This window comes from Schistocerca americana, chromosome 3 (assembly GCF_021461395.2).
Source record: "Schistocerca americana isolate TAMUIC-IGC-003095 chromosome 3, iqSchAmer2.1, whole genome shotgun sequence".
NCBI lineage: Eukaryota > Metazoa > Arthropoda > Insecta > Orthoptera > Acrididae > Schistocerca > Schistocerca americana.
This window is the reverse complement of record NC_060121.1, coordinates 112771949-112793757: the sequence shown is the minus strand read 5'-3', so window position 1 is coordinate 112793757 and position 21809 is coordinate 112771949. Positions and strand designations below refer to the sequence as shown.

The window sequence follows — 21809 nt, the reverse complement described above, 5'->3', positions numbered from 1 at the left end:
GCCAATGCATATACTGGATATATTAGTGTCAACAAATATTTCGTAAGCAATCACCGATTATGTACGTAAATTGTCATTAAAGGCCCCGTATCTGTCTCATTTGAATTCTCGCACAAGATGCCGAGTAACACCGTGGTGTAGTGATTATGATACTGAGCTGTTGCCTGGAGTGTCGTGAGTTCAACACCCACCTGGACTGCAAAATTTTAATTTCTATATTCGGTTAGAGTGCGTTCTAGAAGTATCTACAAATGTCAGGAATCATTGTACTGGAATGTTCTGTAGCTGTATATATACTGTATGTGTTCTGGCTGGAGGCGTTCGCTATGCGCTCTTGTATGTGCTGAATAAACCTTCATTAAGTGAAGTCAGTGTTGGTAATTCATCTAGTTACACCGTCTTCTACGTGACATTATTTTGGTGGAACGCTGGGTATTGGAACTTGTGATAGCGCACATTAACGACGACACCGTGGCTCCCATCAGGCCACGACAGAACCGATGCTTACGTGGCGAGAAGCCCGAGTTCGAGCCATATTCAACAGATCGCCAACGATCGGAGACAGAAGAGGAGAAAGACGTTATGATGACAGAAGCGGTGTGCCACCACATGAGACATCCTTTCGGGTTCTCTGCTCACGATGGCCAAGATCCAAACAAATGGCTGGAGGTATATGAGCTTATAGCCAAATTTAACGAACGGGATGATACCGTGTGTTTGGCTAACGTATTTTTCTACTTGGAGGGCACTGCCAAGCAATCGTATGAGAACAACGAGGAGAAGTTCACAAGCTGGGAAGTATTCCAGGCGAAACTGCACAAGTATTTCGGCGACACACAACGACAAAAGCGCAAGGCTGAAGATAAATTAAAGTGCAGGGCACAGCATCCAGGAGAAACTACAGCATCCTACATTCAAGACGTCTTGGAGCTGTGTAAAATAGTGGCTCCTAGAATGAAGGAGGAAGATAAGGTTGCACATCTCATGAAGGGTGTTCTGAGGATATGTATCAAGCCCTACTACTGAAGGAGGTTTCGACAGCAGACAACTTCATAAAATAGTGCCAGTATATCGAGGCAATGCATAAAAAAGAATTACACGAAAGAATTTTGAACGGCTTCCAAACGTCGTATCGATGTCTGTGATGAAGGAAGAAACTGATTTCACAAGTGTTCTTCGTCAGATAGTGAAAGAGGAAGTTCAGAAGGCACTTGGATTGCACGGCGAGCAAAAAACCGAGACGCTCCAAGAGGTCATAAGGGAGGAAGTGGAGCAGACATTGAACCATATGTCTCCGGTCTTCATTTCCATTAAGAACGGTGAAAAAGTCGAGACCCAGGGGGAGTTACGTTCCTAGAATGCCACATGAGGGACCTGTTTAGGCACCAAGGAAGAATGATGTCTGGAGGACCCAGGATAACCAACCAGTATGTTTCCACTGCGGACGACCGGCACAGGTGGTGCGCTATTGTCAAGTAAGGCGGCGGATATTTGATGACGCCCGCGCCAGAAGACAGCAGGACGATCTTAGCCGACGCCAACTCGGGGAGGACGAAGATGAACAAGAAGATGTGTGTGCAGGACGACGTAGGTCACCGTCGCCGCAAGCCAGCCGCTCAAGGTCTCTATCACCGTTTAGAAGCTCCAGCCAGTCACCTAGCCGCCGCAACCTGGAAAACTAAAGGGTGCGATCTTCCTCGAAGGTGAGGCCTCCGAAGAGAAAAATCCTCCACCGTCGATTGTTACAGAAATTATAGGAAGCTAAGTCGATATCCTCATGGATGGCCGACCAGCCCAATCTCTTGTGGACTCTGGAGCATCATATTCAGTCATTTCGGAGAAGTACCGACGCCAGATGCAGAAAACCGTATTCGTCGACAGCAAAACATCTCTGCCGAAGGTAGCTAATGGGAAATATGTAAAACCTACAGGAAGATGTGTCATTCGTGTGGTGTAAGTGGCCATACACAACCCTTAGAATTCATCGTCTTACAAGAGTGTAGTCATGACGTCATTCTCAGATGGGACGTTTTGAAAGCTTCTCAGGCAATTATATATTGTAGTTGCTCGACGATTATGCTAGACGAGATGAGATACTGTGGACAGCAGACTATGTGTGCTGGATGAAGTGACCATTCCTGCAGTCAGCGCTAGGAAGGTGACTGTCATGTGTCACGCCATCCATCAGTCCATGGATCTTGTAGTGGAATGTAAGAGAAGCATACCACTGAAGAATAACTTGGTTATCCCAGCCTCTGTCGTCTCGTTTGAGAACGGATTCGGTGAATTGTGGATAGTTAACTATCGCTGAGAACCGCAGACCCTTCCAGGACGCATGTGCATAGCAAACGCTGAGTCGTTAAGTGCCGAACAGCTGAGCGTCATAAAAACATCCCATGCCGAGTCTGTGGGCGAAATTGGCGCTACCACTACAAGATTCTCTAGCTCGACTGTCACCAGATCTCAGTAACGAACAACAGAAGAAGCTACTTGCCATTCTTCAAGTGTTTTCTGAATGCTTCAATCCACAGGTGAAGAGCAAATTAGATAAATTGACGGTGTAGCACCGGATTAGCACTGGAGACCATCAACCAATAAGCTAGAGAGCATACCTTGTGTCAGCAACGGAACGTCGAGTAATTCACGACGAGGAAGAGAAAATTATGAAGAATGACATCATTCAGCCTTCGCGGAGCCCATGGTCGTCACCAGTGGTCCTCGTCAGGAAGAAGGATGGCAGTTGGCGCTTTTGTATTGATTACAGTGATATAACTAAAAAGGACGTTTACCCTCTTCCACGAATTGACGATACACTAGATTTTCTGAAGGGATTTAAGTTTTTCTCAGCCATGGACGTGTACCTGGGATACTGGCAAATTGTAGTTTATGAGCCTGATTGTGAGAAAACTGCATTCATCACCCCTACGGGCCTGTATGAGTTTAAAGTAATGCCGTTTGGTTTGTGTAATGCACCACCAACTTTTGAACGGATGATGGATAATCTTCTAAGTCAGCTGAAGTGGACGATGTGTCTTCGTTATTTAGATGACATTATAGTGTTCTCAGAGACATTTGATGAACATATAAAAAGACTGAGGGCCGTTCTTACGTGTCTCCAACAAGGCGGTCTGAAACATAATCCAAGAAAGAGTCTCTTTGGAGCAAAGTAAATCAAAATACTTAGACACGTTGTGTCAAACGAAGGTGTGCGGCCAGGCCCAGAAAAGGTGAGATCTCTAACAGAATTTCCTATTCCTAAAAGTATTAGAGATGTGAGAAGCTTCCTTGGATTATGTTCTTATCACCATTGTTTCATCAAAGACTTTTGTATCAAAGCCAGGCCACTCCAAGAATTGTTACAAGCTGATGCTAAATTTATCTGGGGTGGTACTCAACGAGATTCTTTAGATGCGCTGTGAAACGCTCTGACGACTGACTCTGTACTTGATCTGTATGATGAGAGAGCACCTACAGAACTACACACAAATGCCAGTGCGAATGGGATCGATGCTGTTCTGGTGCAAATTTAGGATGGAAAAGAGAAGGTTATAGCCTATGCTTCTAGGACACTTACAAAAGCTGAGAGAAACTATCAACTATAGAAAGAGAAGGTCTTGCTATGATCTGGGCCATGTGCAAATTTCGACAGTATCTCTATGGAAGGCCACTCACAGTTATTACAGACCATCATTCGCATTGTTGGTTGACAGGTCTTAAGGATCCAACAGGACGACTCGCCAGATGGGCACTACGTCTTCAAGAGTATGACATTACCATAGTGTACAGAAGTGGAAGAAAACACCAAGATGCCGACTGTCTCTCAAGAAACGCTGTGCAAGACCATCAAGACTTTGATGAAGATAGTAACTTTCTCGCTGCACTCCAGGATCTCTCTGCTGAGCAGAAGAAGGACGTCAAGATATCTCAAATAATGCTTGTCTTATATCGGTCAGAGAATGTGAAAGGACAATTTAAGGTAGTTAATGGATTACTTTACAAGGAAAACTTTGATCCATTTGGAAAGAGGTGGCTTCCAGTGATTTCTAAACACATGCGCTTAGATGTTCTACAGAAAATCCATGACACACCTGAGACCGGACATTTAGGATTTATTAAGACATACGATAGGATCGGCAAGAGATTTTTCTGGCCGGGTTTATTCAGGAGTGTCCCTCACTATGTGTCGCACTGTCGAGAGTGCCAGAGGAGAAAGACAGTTCCTCAGAAACCACCTGGCCGACTCATATAAATTCCATCAGCCGTAACGCCTTTACAGCGTGTTGGGATTGATCTCTTCGGTCGATTTCCAACTTCTGTTAGTGGCAATAGATGGATTATTGTTTGCACTGATTATCTGACACGCCATGCCATTACAAATGCCATGGAAAACATTGTATTAAAACACGGTGCCCCAAGGTCGTTAATCACGGATGGAGGGAAGTTTTTCAATCGAATCTTGTGACAAAGATAAACCGTCGGTGCAACATTACTCATCACATGGCGACTGCCTACCATCCACAAACTAACGGGCTTACTGAACGCCTTAATAAGACCTTGGCCGACACGCTATCAATGTTCGTCAATGTTGAGCAGAGCAACTGAGATGAGGTGCTACCTTTCGTCACGTTTGCTCACAACGCCGCCAAACAAGACACCACAGGATTTACGCCATTTTTCCTGGTGCATGTGCATGAAGCGACTACTACGATGGATACTGTGTTTCTGTTACATCCTGAAGACGTGGACGACGACTACATCGGCCAGGTTTAACCAGAGCTGAGGAAGCTCGGCTGATAACTCGAGCCTGCCGGTGTGGCCGAGCGGTTCTAGGCGCTTCAGTCCGGAACCATGCGACCGCTACGGTCGCAGGTTCGAATCCTGCCTCGGGCATGGATGTGTGTGATTTCCTGAGGTTAGTTAGGTTCAAGTAGTTCTTAGTTCTAGGGAACTGGTGACCTCAGATGTTAAGTCCCATAGTGCTCAGAGCCATTTCTTAGCTCGACTCCTCACGCTGCAGGATCTTCACTCTTGTTCGGAAGGTTGGACTCTCCGAGAAACTCCTCAGGCGCTACTTTGGACCTTATAAGGTTGTAAGACAGTTGCCTGATGTTACTTACGAAGTTGAAGATTTCGACCCCGACACAAGACGACGAAAAATCAGAGACACGGTCCACGTCCTTCGAATGAAGCCCTATAAGGTTCCTGCAACCCACGGTAAATTCGAAGCTCTAGCGACAGGCAACAAGTGGAAAGGTGACGAAGAGCATAGGGCCAAAAGAAGTTCCAAGAAGATCACCGCCAGGGCAAGCATCACTCATCGGGAGTCGGAGTACACAGGACCGATGACTCGTTCCCATACTAGGACGACGTAACACGGAGACGCTGTTCTCTTAAGGAGAGGGCAGTGTCGCAGCAAATACTGAGTAACATTGTGGTGTAGTGGCTATGCTACTAAACTGTCGCGCGGAGTGTCGTGAGATCAAAACTCACCTGCCATGTACTGTTTTAACTTCTATATTCGATTCGGGTACATTCTAGAAGTATCCACAACTGTCAAGAATCATTGTACTGGGATGTTCAGTATCTGTATATATATACTGCATATGTTCTGGCCGGAGAATGTTCGCTCGGCGCTCTTGCATGTGCAAGTGCTGAATAAACCTTCATTAAGTGAAATTAGTGTTCGTCATTCATCTAGTTACACCTTCTTATGCGTGACAATATTACTCCTTTCCAGTACCTACATGCAACATTACGCAGTCTCTCATTTGAATAACCTATATATAATTTATGATGAGGCAGGTATCGTTAAAGGGTTGCGTGAATATGTTTAAATTTCTAAAATAAAGTCTAGAATTTCATTCTGTGCAGACCAAAGTACTAAAACTAATACATCTCCTTTTTTATACTTACGGTAACACCTACACTGTATCCTTTCGTTAATACTCAAAAAACTTGTCAGCATTCTTGCAAGACAATGCTGAGCAGTTAATATGTCTTGGTGTCCTTCATAGCGTAAAAATACATAGCATATCATTAGCTAGCGATATAATTCTTTATTACATCGTAATACACGTCTTACTTACGCTTAGCGTCATTACAATATTATTAAGAGCGTTGATTCTTTCTTTATCAAGTATTCTTATTGTTGTTGTTGATGTTGTGGACTTCAGTCCAAACATTGGTTTCATGCAGATCTCCATGCTACTCCATCCTGTGCAAGCCTCTTAATCTCCGAGTAAAACCTACATCCCTCTGAATCTCCTTACTGTATTCATCTCTTGGTCTCCCTCAACGATTTCACCTCCCCCTCCCCCTCCCCCTCCCGCTTGCCTACAGTACTAAATTGGTGAATCCTTGTTGCCTCATAATGTGTTCTACCAACCGATTCCCTCGTTTAGTCAGGCTGTACCACAAAGTTCTCTTCTCCCCAGTTCCATTCAGTATCTCCTCATTAGTTACGTGGTCTACCCATCTAATCTTCAGCATTCTTCTGTAGCATTACATTTCAAAATCTTCTATTTTCTTCTTGTCTAAACTACTTATCGTCCATGTTTCTCTCGCATACATGGCTACACTGCATACTAATGCTTTCAGAAAGGACTTCCTGACACTTAAATCTATACTCGACGTTAACAAATTTCTCTTCTTCAGAAACGTTTTTCTTGCCATTGCCAGTCTACATTTGATATCCTACCTACCTCAACCATCATCAGTTACTTTGCTTCCCAAATAGCAATATTCATTTACTACCTTAAGCGTCTAATTTCCTAATCTAATTCCTTCAGCATCACCATATTTAGTTCGACTACATTCCATTATCCTCGTCTTGCTTTTGTTGATGTTCATCTTACATCCTCCTTTCAAGATACTGCCCTTCCGTTGAACTGCTCTTCTAAGTCCTTTGCTGTCTTTGGTAGAATTACGGTCATCGCACACGTCAAAGTTTTTATTTCTTCTCCATGGACTTTAATTCCTACTCCAAATTTTTCTTTCTTTCCCTTTACTGAATAAACACATTGAATAGGCTACAACCCTGCCTCACTCCCTTCTCAACCACCGCTTTCCTTTCGTGCCCGCCACGCTTATAACTGCCATCTAGTTTCTGTACACATTGTAAATAGTCTTTCGCTCCCTATATTTTACCCCTGGCATATTTCGAATTTGAAAGAGAGTATTGCAGTCAACATTGTTAAAAGTTTTCTCTAAGTCTACAAATGCAGTAAACATAGGTTTGCCTTTCCTTAACTTATCTTCTATGAGAAGTCACAGGGTCAGTAGTGCCACGAGTATTCCTACATGTCTCCGGAATCCAAACTGATCTTCCACGAGGTCCGCTTCTAATAGTTTTTCCATTCATCTGTATAGGATTCGTGTTAGTACAATTTTGGTAAACATTTTTGGAATGCAGTGATCAATAAAGTTCAGTCTTGATCACGTTATGTCTGTTTTAATGAGTAACCGGTTTCGGTTTTTTCTATAAAACCATCATCAGACCCATTGGTCCCTTGGGTTGGTAGGTGGAGCTCTCCTTGCTGCTGTGCAGTCAACTGAAACCGGTTACTCATTAAAACAGACATAACGTGATCAAGACTGAACTTTAATCTAAATATTCGTGTTAGTATTTTGCAGTCGTGACTTATTAAACTGATAGTTCGGTAATTTTCACACCTATCAGCACCTGCTTTCTTTGGAATTGGAATTATTACATTCTTCTTGCAGTCCGTGGCTATTTCGCCTGTCTCATACATCTTGCTCACCAGATGGAAGAATTTTGTCATGGCTTGCTCTCTAAAGGCTATCAGCAGCTCTAAGCGAATGTTGTCTACTCACGAGGCCTTGTTTCGACTAAGTTTTTCAGTGCTTTGTCACAATCTTCACGCAGTATCATATCTTCCTCTATGTCCTCTTCTGCTTCCATATTACCCTCAAGTACATATCCCTTGTACAGACTCTCTATATATGACTTCCACCTTTCTGCTTTCCCTTCTTTTCTTAGGACTGGTTTTCCATCTGAGCTTTCACCAGAGGTCTCTTTGATTTTCCATCTTACTCATAGTGAAATATTCTTCTACATCCTTACATTTATCCTCTATCCATTCCTGTTTTGCCACTTTGCACTTCCTGTCGACTTCATTTTTAGACGTTTGTACTCTCTTTCGCCTGCTTCATTTATTGCATTTTTATATTTTCTCCTTTCCTCGATTAAATTCAGTACCGGATTTCCACTAGCCCTCGTCTTTTTACCTACTGTATTTCTTTCCCATGTTCCTGTCAATTGTTCCCTAAAGCTCCCTCTGAAACCCTCTACAACCACTGATTCTTTCAGTGTATACAGGTCCTATCTCCTTAAATTCCCGCCTTTTTGCAGTTTCTTCAGTTTTAATCTGCAGTTCATAAGTAAAAAATTGCGGTCAGAATCACGTCTGCCCCTGGAAATGTCTCACAATTTAAAAACTGGTTCCCAAATCTCCGTCTAACGATTATACAATCAATCTGAAACCCTTCGGTATCTCCAGGTCTCTTCCACGTAAACAACCTTAAACAACCTTCTCTCATGATTCTTAAGCTAAGTACCAGCGATTATTAAATTACGCTCTGTTCAAAATTCTACCAGGCGGCTTCCTCTTTCATTTCTTTCCCCGAGTCCATATTCACCTACTACTTTTCCAGTCCCCCACGACTATTAAATATTCAGCTCCCTTAACGATCTGAATAATTTCTTTTATCTCATCACATATTTCCTCCATCTCCTCCTCGTCTGCAGAGCTAGTTGGCGTATAAACTTGTACTACTGTGGTGGGTGTGGGCTTCATGTGTATCTTGGCTACAATAATGCGTTCGCTATGCTGTTCGTAGTAGTTTAATCGCGTTGCTAATTTATTACTCATTGTTAAACCTACTCCTGCATTTCCCCTATTTGATTTTGTATTTATAACCCCGTTTTCGCCTGACCAGAAGTCCTGTTCCTCCTGCCACCGAACTTTACTAATTCTCACTATATCCAAGTTTAACATATCCATATCCCTTTTTAAATTTTCTAACCTACCTGCCCGATTAAGGGATCTGACATTCCACGCTCCGAGTCGTAGGACGCCAGTTTCGTTTCTCCCGGTGAAGACCTCCTCCTGAGTAGTCCCCGCCCGGAGATCCGAATGGGGGACCATTTTATTTCCGGAATATTTTACCCAAATGGATGCCATCATCATTTAACCCCACAGTAGAGCTGCATGCCCTTGGGAAAAATTACGGCTGTAGTTTCCCCCTGCTTTCAGGCGTTCGCAGTACCAGTACAACATGGCCGTTTTGGATGACATTACAAGGCCAGATCATTCAATCATCCAGACTGTCACTCCTGAAACTACTGAAAAGACTGCTGTTCCTCTTCAGGCCATTGCCTCTCAACAGATACCCCTCCGTTGTGGTTGCACCTAGGGTACGGCTATCTGTATCGCTGAGGCACGCAAGCCTCCCCACCAACGGGAAGGTCCGTGGTTCATGTGTGTGTGTGTTTATGTAAGGGGGGGGGGGGTTACTCTCATTATAACACAGGAAATGCAACAGTAATTGATGTAAGGTTGAAAGCGCAATTGGACATTTACTATATCCCTGAACTCCAAGGATAATGCAATTCATTTTCTTTACTACTTACGAAAGATTCGATGTCTCGCTTATCTACGGTCAAACAGCGCGGCAAACCTCGCGATAACAAATATTATTTTGCTTATAGTTTACCAAATATGCCTACGAACTTCATACATTCATTCTTTTGTTGTTTAAGTTCTGCTAAGCAAAGATCAGATTACCTTCCAGGTCAGAGGTATAATATTAGCTTGTTCCTTTTTTGTTCGTTTATTATTGTCTTCTAGCAGAATACTTTTTGGCCAACAAAGTTGATATAAAATGTAACAACTTAACATTAGCCCTTTATCATGCATACATTTTAGGACATGTACTCGTAAATTTATCTTTAGGCTGAAAATGTTATATATATTCACTTAAAATGCTAGTTACAGCTGACATCAAACCACTTGTTTGCGTTAAAGGTATTATCTCAGTTCGTGAACTGAGTTCAGTGGCCACCTTTCCTTCTTTCAGTTTTCGATGTTTATGGCATCATAAGCAATCCTGGTCGTATATCCAAGAACTGGGGTAGCGAAAAGTGACTGGCAGTGTCCAGGTCTCGAGAGATCTCTTAGAAATTTGGCTCTGCCTTTCTTGTAGCTGTTGTACTGAGACAGAATGTGATTTACGCATCAAATTGACAGTAAGGTGTCTCCAACACGCCGATTCTATATAAGTGCGCGGTGAAAGATCTTCCCCATTATTTATCAGTTACGATCAGCTATTTTGCTTTATCTCTTTTCCTACAATGCAGATTACTGCTAAATATTTCTTTTATATACGTATAGCCTTTACAAATTAATCATTTCCTCTTTTTATTCTTTTACCTCAAATAATTCGCAAAAATCTTTATCGTCTAGACAGGCGCCAAGCATGTAAATTGTATATAAATCCTCTATGCCCCTGGTGCAGCAAGCGGGATACACACTGAGGCGACAAAAGTCGTGGGACAGCGATATGCACATGTACAGATGGCGGTAGTGTCGCGTACACAACACATGAAAGGGCAATTCGTTGGCAGGAACTGTCATTTGTACTCAGGCGATTCATGTGATAAGGTTCCCGACGCGATTATGGCCACACGACAGACGTTAAGAGACTTTGAACGCAGAATGGCAGTTGGAGCTAGACGCTTGAGACAGTCCATTTCGGAAATCGTTAGAGAATTCAGTATTCCGAGAGCCACAGCGTCAGGAGTGTGTAGAGACTACCAAATTTCACCCATTACCTCTCACCGCGGGCAACATAGTGGCCGACCGCACTCACTCAACGACCGAGAGCAGCAGCATTTGCAAAGAGTTGTTAGTGCTAACAGACAAGCAACAATGCGTGGAATAACCGCGGAAATAAAGGTGGCACGTCGACGAACGTATCTGTTTTACACGGAATGAATGAGGCATCTGACCCGATCAGTAACTGGAGACAATTTGCAGCCTTTCATGGACCTCATTTTTATGGATAACAATGTGTCATGTCAACGGGCCACAATTGTTCGCAATTGGTTTGAAGAACATTCTGGACAATTCGAGCGAATGATCTGGCCGTTCGACATGAATCCCATCGAACATTTATAGGACATAATCGTTACGTCAGTTCGTGTACAAAATCACGCACAGGCAACCCTTTCGCAATTACGGTCGTCTACAGAAGCAGCATTTTTCAATATTTCTGCAGGGGACTTCCAGCGAATTGTTGAGTCCATGCCTCGTCGAGCTGCTGCGCTACGCCGGACAAAAGGAGGTAAAAAATGGGTCAAATGGCTCTGAGCACTATGGGACTTACCATCTGAGGTCATCAGTCCCCTAGACTTACAACTACGTAAACCCGAGGCAGGATTCGAACCTGCGACCGTAGCAGCAGCGCGGTTCTGGACTCAAGCGCCTAGAACCGCCTGGTCACAGTAGCCGGCGGTCCGACACGATATTAGAAGTTATCCTGTCTCTTCTGTCACTTCAACGTATGATCTGTACTTGAGCCGGTGGGTTTCTGGCGCCAGGCGATATTGATTCTTACTCCCATCTTTGATCGTTGTCCCTGTGCCTTGTTCTCTTTGCGTGTTTGAGGCAGGCTATTTATGATGGCGCGCGTGCGCCAGGTCGAGGAGAGTGGGTTCGCACGTGAGCCGAGTCACTTGTGACGTGACGTGCTTTCGATGTTGTCGTTGTGGGGAGTTGGCAACACCATGTCACGTGGCACGGCCGTATCCCGTGCGGACCAGTTGAGTTGGAGCAACGAAGAAGCATGGGCAGCTGCCGGAATGTATTAAAGTTGTATTGACACGGTTGACCAGTGGCGACCATGATTTGTTGATACCTCGAGAGCTGTGTGGATGGATGGCGTGTGAATTCCACATGAAGAAGAAAAAATTAATCGCCAGGCTTTCGTGGTGGGTTTCTCCTTCTATATATAGTGAATATCAAAAATTTTTGTACATGGATGCTCGTTCAGAGACCGTGAATAGTTACAATTAAAAGAAAACAGCCCTCGGTCACTAATTTTTGACAAATTAACCGGGTTTCGACATTGCTAGGAGTGTCTTCCCTAGAATTTAAACCAAAGAATAGACCATTCTTCGGTTTACATTCTGAGGGAGACATTCCTAGCAGTGTCGAAACCCGGCTAATTCGTTAAAAATTAGTGACCGAGGGCTGTTTTCTTTTAATTGTATAGCGAATATTATTGTGAACTTAAGGACTGTTGACTGTAGCAGTTGCTCGTGCTAGTGGCCAGCAAAACATTCACTGCAGCGGTGGCGAGGCGAGTTATGTTTTGGAACGGCCATGAAATTATGTTATTAAAGTGCCTAAAAATAGCGCCTCGCATTTGTAGGTTTGGATTTGGTGCTTAGTGGCACGCCCAAGGTGGCTGGTTCACTTGAACGTCATTTCTTAATTTAGTTATAGATTTAGAATTTTCTGGTTTTACGAATTAGTGGTAGTTGTTGTTTCTTAATAATTTCTTGTGTGTATGGATTGTCACGTTAGGTACTTAGTATCCAGATTTTCTTTTCTCAAGAGAAACTAAGCTCCTTAATTCTGTTCATGGGTTAACTTGTAATATGTTCACATTAAGGTATTGCTTTTCTAGAAGCGTGTATAGTGTTCTACGTGAGGAAACCTCACCCTGCAAGCTTGCAGTGTGACAGAAAAGGATTTGAATCAGGGCCGTCCGGACCCCGTTAACATGCGATTTCTCTATTCCATTCAACGAGAGGCTTGTTTTAGGCAGAAGATTTTCTACTGTCCAAAGTTGAGTGTAAGTGCACCCTTTGGATCGTGTGTTTGTGAAATCGTACTAGATTAACGTTTGCTCGCGTCCATCACATGTTCATCAAATTGACTTTTTGCCTTACACTTGCATAAGTGTAAAACTGAGTGATAATAAAAAAGAAGTCAGTAAATTTATGAACATAAACACACACAAAGGGCAAATTGTACCCCAGTTGTGCCTATCCGTAAGTTGCATATTTAAAGTAATTTAAGGTTTGGTCATATTGCAGTATGGCTTTGGCAAGACTGTAATGTCTCCTGTTTGCAAGTTAATTTAAGTTACTGCTTCCATTACATCGAAAGTTTCATTCCTGTATAACATTTTTAAATGACTATATATTTGAATCTGTTTCTGTGCTCTACAATTCTTTATACTCATTCTGTGCATTTTTAAATACCAATTGTGGATAGGGTCTTGTTATACAAATGATGTTAATTTATTATTACTGCAGATGAATGAATGTGTATGTGTGATCAATAAAGAAATGTTGCAACTACAAACTGGTGTGTTACTGGTATACAAGGTTTGAGTGAGCAATCGCCACACCAATCCAATGAGCACCCAAAGTCCAACCGAAACTGCTAATAAGACTCATTCTGAACATCTATGAAACCATTACAGCAAATATATTTACACTGCTACCACCATTTTTGACAAGTAGTATATTATTAAGGATGGCTGCAGCATGCTGTAACGTCGTTGACGTTCGAGGTGCTCTCCAGTTGTAGGCAATCGATTTTCCAGCGGCCCTCGTTCCCTTTGTAGGTAGAGTATATATTTGAACAAAAACATATAAGTAAATATTTACAATGGCACATGAATGAACACCCTTTCTTATGACAGTATATATACAGGTCCTGAATTGTCAAGTTAAGGTGATGCTATTACCCTGACATCAAATGCAATAAAATCCTTTAACACGTCACAGAATCTTAGCGCCTTGAACAAGTTTCCTCCATTATGTCCACCTGCAGCGCTGTTCTCCGCTGTCTCTGAGATTTTATATCTTCTTCCACACGGCCGGCCTCGGTGGCCGAGCGGTTCTAGGCGCTTCAGTCCGGAACCGCGCGACCGCTACCGTCACAGGTTCGAATCCTGCCTCGGGCATGGATGTGTGTGATGTCCTTAGGTTGGTTAGGTTTAAGTAGTTCTAGGTTCTAGGGGACTGATGACCTCAGATGTTAAGTCCCATAGTGCTCAGAGCCATTTGAACCATTATTTTCTTCCACACTATCTATCCACCGCTTTCGCTTCCCAAAATTAATTCCATGGACATGTCCAAACCAGGCTGTTCTCCTACATTGTATTAATCTTACAATGTCAGCTCCTTCTGTGAGGCAGCCCAACTCAGCGTCCGTTTTAGATCTCCAGAAACCACTTGTATCCTGAACTGCTCCAGAGATTTTGCGCGTAACCCTGCGTTACAGCAGGCCTGATCATGATCGTATATATTTCTCTAACGTGCATATTAACCAGTTTTTGTAATGTCTTTAAAAGAGAGGAAGGAGGAAAGACGGATAGACTTCGTAACCTTAGCCTTGGTATCTTCCACCCTGGTTTGGAATGAAGACAACCTCCAGTGCGCTCCTAGCAATAGCGACGACTCCTGCTGCTAGACAGACTCCACACAGTCTGCACAGAAGTCTGAGGAATCTTCCCTGCTCTGTTGCTGTAGAGTCGGAAAAATTTCATCTGGGCCTGTTGATCTGAACGTTTGATACAGTCCCACTGCCCTCTGAATTTTCTTGAAGTCAACATATTCTCCAGCAAATTCCAGATTCGCACATTAGTTACATGTGAACCAATACCTCACTGCGACTGAATCTCGGTCTGCATCATCTGCCAGAGTGCATGGAGGGAAGTGAGTCTTGAGCAACACCTCCAGCATATCATTCGCTGTCCTTGTATACTCATCATCCTCCTTCGTTAGTGTGCCTCCAGGGTTGGTTGATATTCTTGTGAGAATTTTGTGAAGACTGACCCCGAAAACTGTACATTTCACTTCCTTACAGAATACCTTCCTGGGTGACCGCTTCGCTTGCTTAATAGCAAGATTGTATTTGGGTATGGCCTCCCGATATCTTGCTCATTGTCCTTGCCTTCTTGAAAACTCAACAGTCTGCTGACATGCTCCCTTGTTAAATTCAAGATTATTGTTCTACCAAGGTACATTCCTGTTCTTTCAGTTCTTCCTTTTGGCCTAAATGTTGGTGTCAGAGTTCTTATTACAGCAATGGTCACGGTGTTAGGACCAGAATTGCTGGATAAGGTGACACTCTATGTAGATAATTTTTTACTAGCCATATCTACGTGCGAGGAGCAATTGCAGATAATAGAAAATGTACTGTATAAATTTTTGCACTCCGAAGTAACGGTTAACCTAGGGGAATCTTAGTTTGGAAGAGACCAGCTTAAATTTCTGCGTCATTTCACCAGAAGGCATTGTACCGGACCCGAATAAGATCAATGCAATCAAGAATTTTCCACCACCAACAACATAAAAACAACCGGAAGCTTTTCTGGCTCTCGCCTTGTTCTTTATAAGATTTGTGTCTTAACAGCTACTGAACGGCAATAATTTACTGACGTTATTAGGAAAGAATTCTGCCTGTTATTGGACGGAATGTCAGCATTCAATAAAATTAAGGATGCCTCTGACTACTCAAAAATATTACACTTCCGGACATGAGCAAGGACTTTTGCATTGCCACTGACGCTTAATTTTCAGGTCTTGCATTATGTCTATTTCAAATTGCACTAGCTTGTATTTTAAAACGTTTTGTCAGATGATTTGTTGAAAGTAGGCGTTCTTGAATCAGTTTTTATGCTGCTTGTAGAAACAGCGTTCGTTATGGTCTACCACGTCATGTTTTTACACGAAATAAGAAGTAATAGTTTGACGATTTTAACTTCTGAGGCCTAAATATATTCAAACACCACTTCTCGGGTAAGTTTTTTTTATCAAAATACATTTAAAAAACAATATACGTTTAAAAATACTCTACAGAACTCCCTTAATCTATTTTGTGACTACCTTGTATAAAAGCAAGCAGTCAACAGGGTTCCATTAATTTTTAAAATTCCTTTGACTTCCTTGCAGATCTTTGTATATGATGACTGTCCGCCCTCAACCTCCAACTAAATAAATGTCGTGTGACTAGGGCCTCCCGTCGGGTAGACCGTTCGCCGGGTGCAAGTCTTTCGATTTGACGCCACTTCGGCGACTTGCGCGTCGATGGAGATGAAATGATGATGATTAGGACAACACAACACCCAGTCCCTGAAAGGAGAAAATCTCTTACCCATCCGGGAAACGAACCCGGGCCCTTACGACTGACATTCTATGGCGCTCACCTCTCAGCGACCGGCGGCGGACAACGTCCAACTATAGTCGGCCATCACAGTTCCATTCCAGTTCCTCTGGCAGCTCCTCTAGATCTCCTTAATATCTCGGTGCAAACGTTCACCATTCCATTCACTATAATGTCCCAAATTTTCTGGATCGTAGTCGATATGGGAGTGCAGTAAGTGGACTTTTACACTCATGTTAGGACCCATCTTCCTGAAATTTTTCCCTAAAAAGTTTTCAGTAACTGACCGGAAGGCCGTCCATGCGTCCTTTTCTCTCTTGTTCATTATCTAAAAAATCCTCAGACTATCAATTTCTTTATTTCAAAACTAACAAAAATTCCAGCTTTCTGTTTATCTTGTATGACGAACGGAAATTTCTTGGAAAGGTTCTTGGGTCAGGGTCCATCCTGTGGTAGAGCATTTACAAATTGCTCCATCAAGCCCAGTTTTATGTGTAGTGGTGGAGGCAAGATATTTTCTTTTTTATTCTAAGAGCGGTTTGTGCTGGATATTTTTAGTTAGTGGCACAAAATATCTCCGCTCTGACCACAGTCCATTGCCTTTGCCATGCTCGGCAGTCCCATTCTCATAGAGAGCAAGGCATTTCTGTAAACCCAGCTTGTTGTCGTAATAGTATTTCGATGACTTTGAGGTTACCGCAGATAAGCCTTTTGTTTTCCTCAGACTGGATACCTATTAAGAGTATTTTCATGTTCTCATGCGTCTCTTTCATTTGATCTGAATGCGCCACAGAAATTGACCCATACACGTTCCCTATTACGCAACAACAAGCCTTGCAGGCTCCTCTTTGATGAGTCTAGAAAAAGTCTACACTGAGCATGATCTTGTTCAGTGACATGGAAGTGATTTAACTCGTTTATGCTATTGCAGCAAACCAAGGACTCGTTCAGTGAGAATATAGGAACCAGTTCTTTCTCTCTGTGCCATTAATACTGTGTTGCTGGTTCTGGAAGATCCTTACTTTTAAAACAGGAGCCAAGCAGTTCTGCAGATTCCTTACGCAACTTCAAATCTCGTACGAGATAATAAAGTTTACTCTGACACAACAGTCGCATTCAGGCTGGCGGACATCACTGTCTCTTCGGTAACTGCATCAAATTCATTTTTATCATCATCATCTTCTGCCACGTTTTCTACAACAGCTGAAGGAAGCGGAGGAGTCAGATCTTCTACATGGCCTAATGGTTGAACCAATGCTTGAATACCCAATTTGGTTCTTATTTTTCAAATTTCACCACTGAACATTAACTAAACAGAGGTAACAGCCCATAACGTGCTTTTTAGTCTCCTTCAAATCGCAAACGGCATGCATGTTTTCCTTATTTTTGTCAACAACCCTAACCTCTCAACTCAGTAGTGGTATACTGTCTTTGACGCCAGTTCCTTGGCAGGGTCACCAAGTTACATTTTAAAATGAGGATGGTAGGCTTTTTCACAAAGTCTGTTACAACCAACCGTTCTCTCCTTAGGCACTGTATAATTTCCACATATGCATCAGAAAACAACTGGGTTGCTCACACACCTGTGTGTTGACAAACAATAGGTGAACTATTTTATTAATCGGTGTGGCTGAGCGGTTCTAGGCGCTTCAGTCTGGAACCGCGCGACCGCTACGGTCGCAGATTCGAATCCTGCCTCGGGCATGGATGTGTGTGATGTCCTTAGGTTAGTTACGTCTAAGTAGTTCTAAGTTCTAGGGAACTTAGAGCCATTCGAACCAGAGCCATTTGAACCATATTTTATTAATACTTTCTTAAATAATAACAATATAGCAGTGGTAATGCAGGACTGTGAGATAAACAACACATTCATGGTCATACAACAACAACTAACATCCACAGGTATAATAACAAAAAGATTTACGGGATCATACTGAGAAATTCCCTCCAACAATACGCCTAACCCATTGGCACAGCAATATATCTTTGAAATCAGACTGCGGCAAAACTGTATGTGATATGAAAATAACTGAAAACAGATATGGAATCATGATAAAAAGTTGAGGCAGTATCACATATTAGTATTCGATCATCTGATACTAAGCAGACTAGTGTTATAGAAGATTGTGGAAGACCTGAAATACGCGTTGGTGCATAAGTGTAGACTCTCCAACGTGTCTAGAAGGAGCAGCGTACCGCTCGCAGTCCTGTAACATGGCGCACGAGCAGTGGTCGTAAACAGATCCCAACTGACAGGGACAGGAGGCAAGTGTCACGGCTGTGAATGGCAGCCACTTCAAATCCCATCTGGAATGCAGGTTCATGACAGTTTCCAGGCGACTAATGCATTGGAAATTTGATCTAAGGCACATTGTTAAAGGGGACAATGGTAGACAAAGCAGTACATCTTCAGTGGATCAAGCATCTCATAAATTGGACAGTATATGGCTGTAGGTGTGTAGTGTGGCATATCCAACCGTAATTTTTTCTCTTTTCGTATTGCACAGACCACTTCGTAGTGGCATCTCTGTAGGGGATGGTGCCTGTGTGGCGTTGCTGGTGGTGGTGGGGAGCCAGTGGAAATGCTGTGGACATTTTAACAATATAACTTTATTATATCTTCAATATTCTGCACAAGCCAGCCACACCTCTCCTCGTGAGCTCTGGACGGTGCACCTGGCGTCGGCTGCTAGCACGGCGCCTGGCGGTGCTGCATCAGGACTCCGGCCTGGCGTCGAAGGCCAGACCACGGCCAGCTGCGACAGCGGCGCTTCCTGACGGAGCGACTCGCCGGGCAGCGCGGCCGAGGCAGCTGGGCGCGGGTCTCGACCCACGCCCTCGGACGCCGAGTCCCTCCCTGGTCCCCTGCGGAAGGCCCAGCCAGATAGCAGGCTAGCGGGGCTGTGGCACGAGGTGCCGTGAAGGACCCATTGCGGCAATAGACACAGCCTGGTTTCGAACTGGAGGCTGCTGCCAGCACTGCCCAGTCGTCCTGTGGTCCGGTGGTGCTCCGGCGTCGTGGTGCGGCTGCTCAGTAATGACTAAGTCCCTGAAACGAACGACATCCTGTCCCAAAATTGAGCCTCATTAACACTCCGCTACTGCCTATTTGTTTCTTTAAAACCTAGTGTCTAGTCACTTCGCCCATAACAAAGAGACTCGATTGAGTTTGGCGGAATGACCATGAGCCGTGCACCGTTCTTCTTCATGCCATCTATTGTTTGTCATCTTCTATTACGGTACTGCTGCCTCGTTTTCTTATTCCATTTACCGGCGTCACTAAATTCCTGCCTTACTTGCACCTGATGATGGCAACGTGGTCGATTGTCGAAATATTGTGTCCTATGCATACTAATACCAGGCTGTTCACCCGAGATTTATTTCGTCACCTCCGAATTTCTTACGTGAAAGCTCTTAAAGTTTCTTAAATCAAAGAAAAGTTACTAACATTCTGTACCTCTATTTTTCATGTCTACTCGTATTTGCAGTCTTTGTCACGGATCCTAAATGTAGAATGTAACATGGCAGTGTGTAGCGCAAGTATGTCGGTACTTGAGAAACGATGTATTGTAATCAAGTTCCCTCTCTTTCAGAATGACAACGCCAGACTATTATCACACGAACGCAACGACATCCTCCATACAGTCACGATTTGGCACTATCTGATTTTAATCTGTTTACAAAACTTAAAGAACACTTGGAGGACTTCACTTTGATAGTGATGCGGCGGTGCAAGCAGAGGTGAGGTTGTGGCTCCGTCAACAAAGTCAAACGTTCTACACTGAGTTTATCAAAAAACTGGTCTCTCGTTGAGAGCAATGTGTTCGTCGCCAGGGTGGCTATGTCGTGAAATAAATGTGTAGACATGAAGAATAAAGATGTAGAATGTTAATAAAGTCTGTTTCATTTAAAAAGCTTTAATAGTTTTCACATAAAAACACTCGGAGGCATTACTTTTCAGCGCCCCCTCGTAATTCCTCCATCTCAGACACTGTATATTTTGCTATGGATGCCAGCAACTCCAGTAAAGGACACTAGCTATTGCTCGCGGCTGCGCTCCGTATCAGTAAAACCAAATGAAGTGTGTGTACGGCTTCATTGGCCGGGAAGCCTTGTCCGGGAAAGTCGGGCGCTAGATGCACGTCTTCTATTTGAAGCCACTTTGGCGACTTGAGCGCCGATGATGCCAAAATTATAATCAGGACAACATACACTCCCAGACCTTAGCGGAATAGTTCGACCCGGCCGGAATCGACCGGAGGACCCCACGGACGAAAGGAAAAGCAAACGACAGGATCACCAACACTCGTTTACATAAGTCTTCCTTTTTATTTTGTTCATTGCATATTCTTCATCGTAGATCCTTTCACTCAGTTTCTTTTATTGCAGAGTGCAGCGAATCCTCTGACGGAATACGCCGACCTACCCGTGGCGGCGTTTTGGAAGCTACGTAGGTTGGAACTAAAATTGTGGCAACGCTGCTGTGGAGACACTTTGCAATGGAATCTACTATTGTCGCTGATAGCACACGTTGTTGACATACCTACCTTACCTCCGAGCAAATGGACTCGCCGTGTCACGTCACTGGCGTGCGCACAATCGAGGGAAACACAGTCACTTGTGAGCGAGCGGTCTAACGTAACGGTGTCACTGTGTTTTCGAAACAGGAGCAACGGAGTTGGATTCAGATTGAATGTGCCAGAGGTCGTACAGCACGACAGTGTCATCAAGGTCTTCAAGAGGCGTGTGGGGAATCGGAAATGCCGTACAGAACAGCGGCACGTTGGGTAAAAGCCTTCAACTAAGTTCGGCAAACTGTGGCAGACATGCATCCTAGCGTCTCTGAAGAAGAAGTGCATGCTGTTGTCGCGTTAGTGATCGACGGCATACGGTTCTTGAGCTCGCACACGAAACCGGATTAGCGGATACGACTGTGCTTCGCATCCTGAAGGAACGCCTGGGCATGCGAAAAATTGCATCACGATGGGTTCCGCTTGACTTGGTGGAAATTCAGAAATAGATGCGTTACGACGCTGCTCATACGCGAAGGAGAGGCGTTCTTATGCAGTAGCGTAACAATGGATGAGACGTGGACCACATCGTACGAGCCAAAACTGAAACATCAATCCAACGAATGGCGTCATTATGGGTCGCCGCGAAAGTCGAAAGTACGTCAAGGCCCCAGTATGGTACGACTGTGATGGTGCTATCCTAACGCATTCCGTTCCTCCACGGCAGACCGTCAATGCACAGTATCACTGTTCATTTTTGGAACATCAACTGCGACGAGCTTTGCGACAGAAGCGGCGACACTTTCTGCGCAACCCACCAATCATTTTTCACGACAATGCGTGGGCCCATACAGCGCAAGCTGTGGCTGCTCTGTTCGGTCGATGGTACTAGGAAGTACTGTACCATCCACCATACTCCCCGGACTTAAGTCCTTGTAAGTTTGGTTTGATTCCGAAGATGAAGGAATGACTTCGTGGCATTCGCTTCAGAACTGTTCCAGAGATTCGACAGGCAGTAGACAGCTCCATTCGCACCATCAACAGAACAGGCTGTGCTAACGTATACTACACCTTCCCCATCGCTCGCAACGGG

At 43.8% G+C, this 21809-nt stretch overlaps 1 protein-coding gene across 1 annotated transcript in view; it reads right to left on the bottom strand.

The window, feature by feature from the left end:
* The window catches only part of LOC124605903 (translation initiation factor IF-2-like), a 45361-nt gene extending 25173 nt beyond the window's left edge, over window positions 1–20188 (bottom strand). Inside the window, exons 1-2 of the mRNA XM_047137850.1 lie at window positions 20160–20188; window positions 18882–19070 (exon numbers count right to left, since the gene is read on the bottom strand). Coding sequence (XP_046993806.1) covers window positions 18882–19070; window positions 20160–20188 — 218 coding nt within the window. The remainder of the gene's footprint in view (window positions 1–18881; window positions 19071–20159) is intronic.
* Window positions 20189–21809: the final 1621 nt, after the last annotated feature.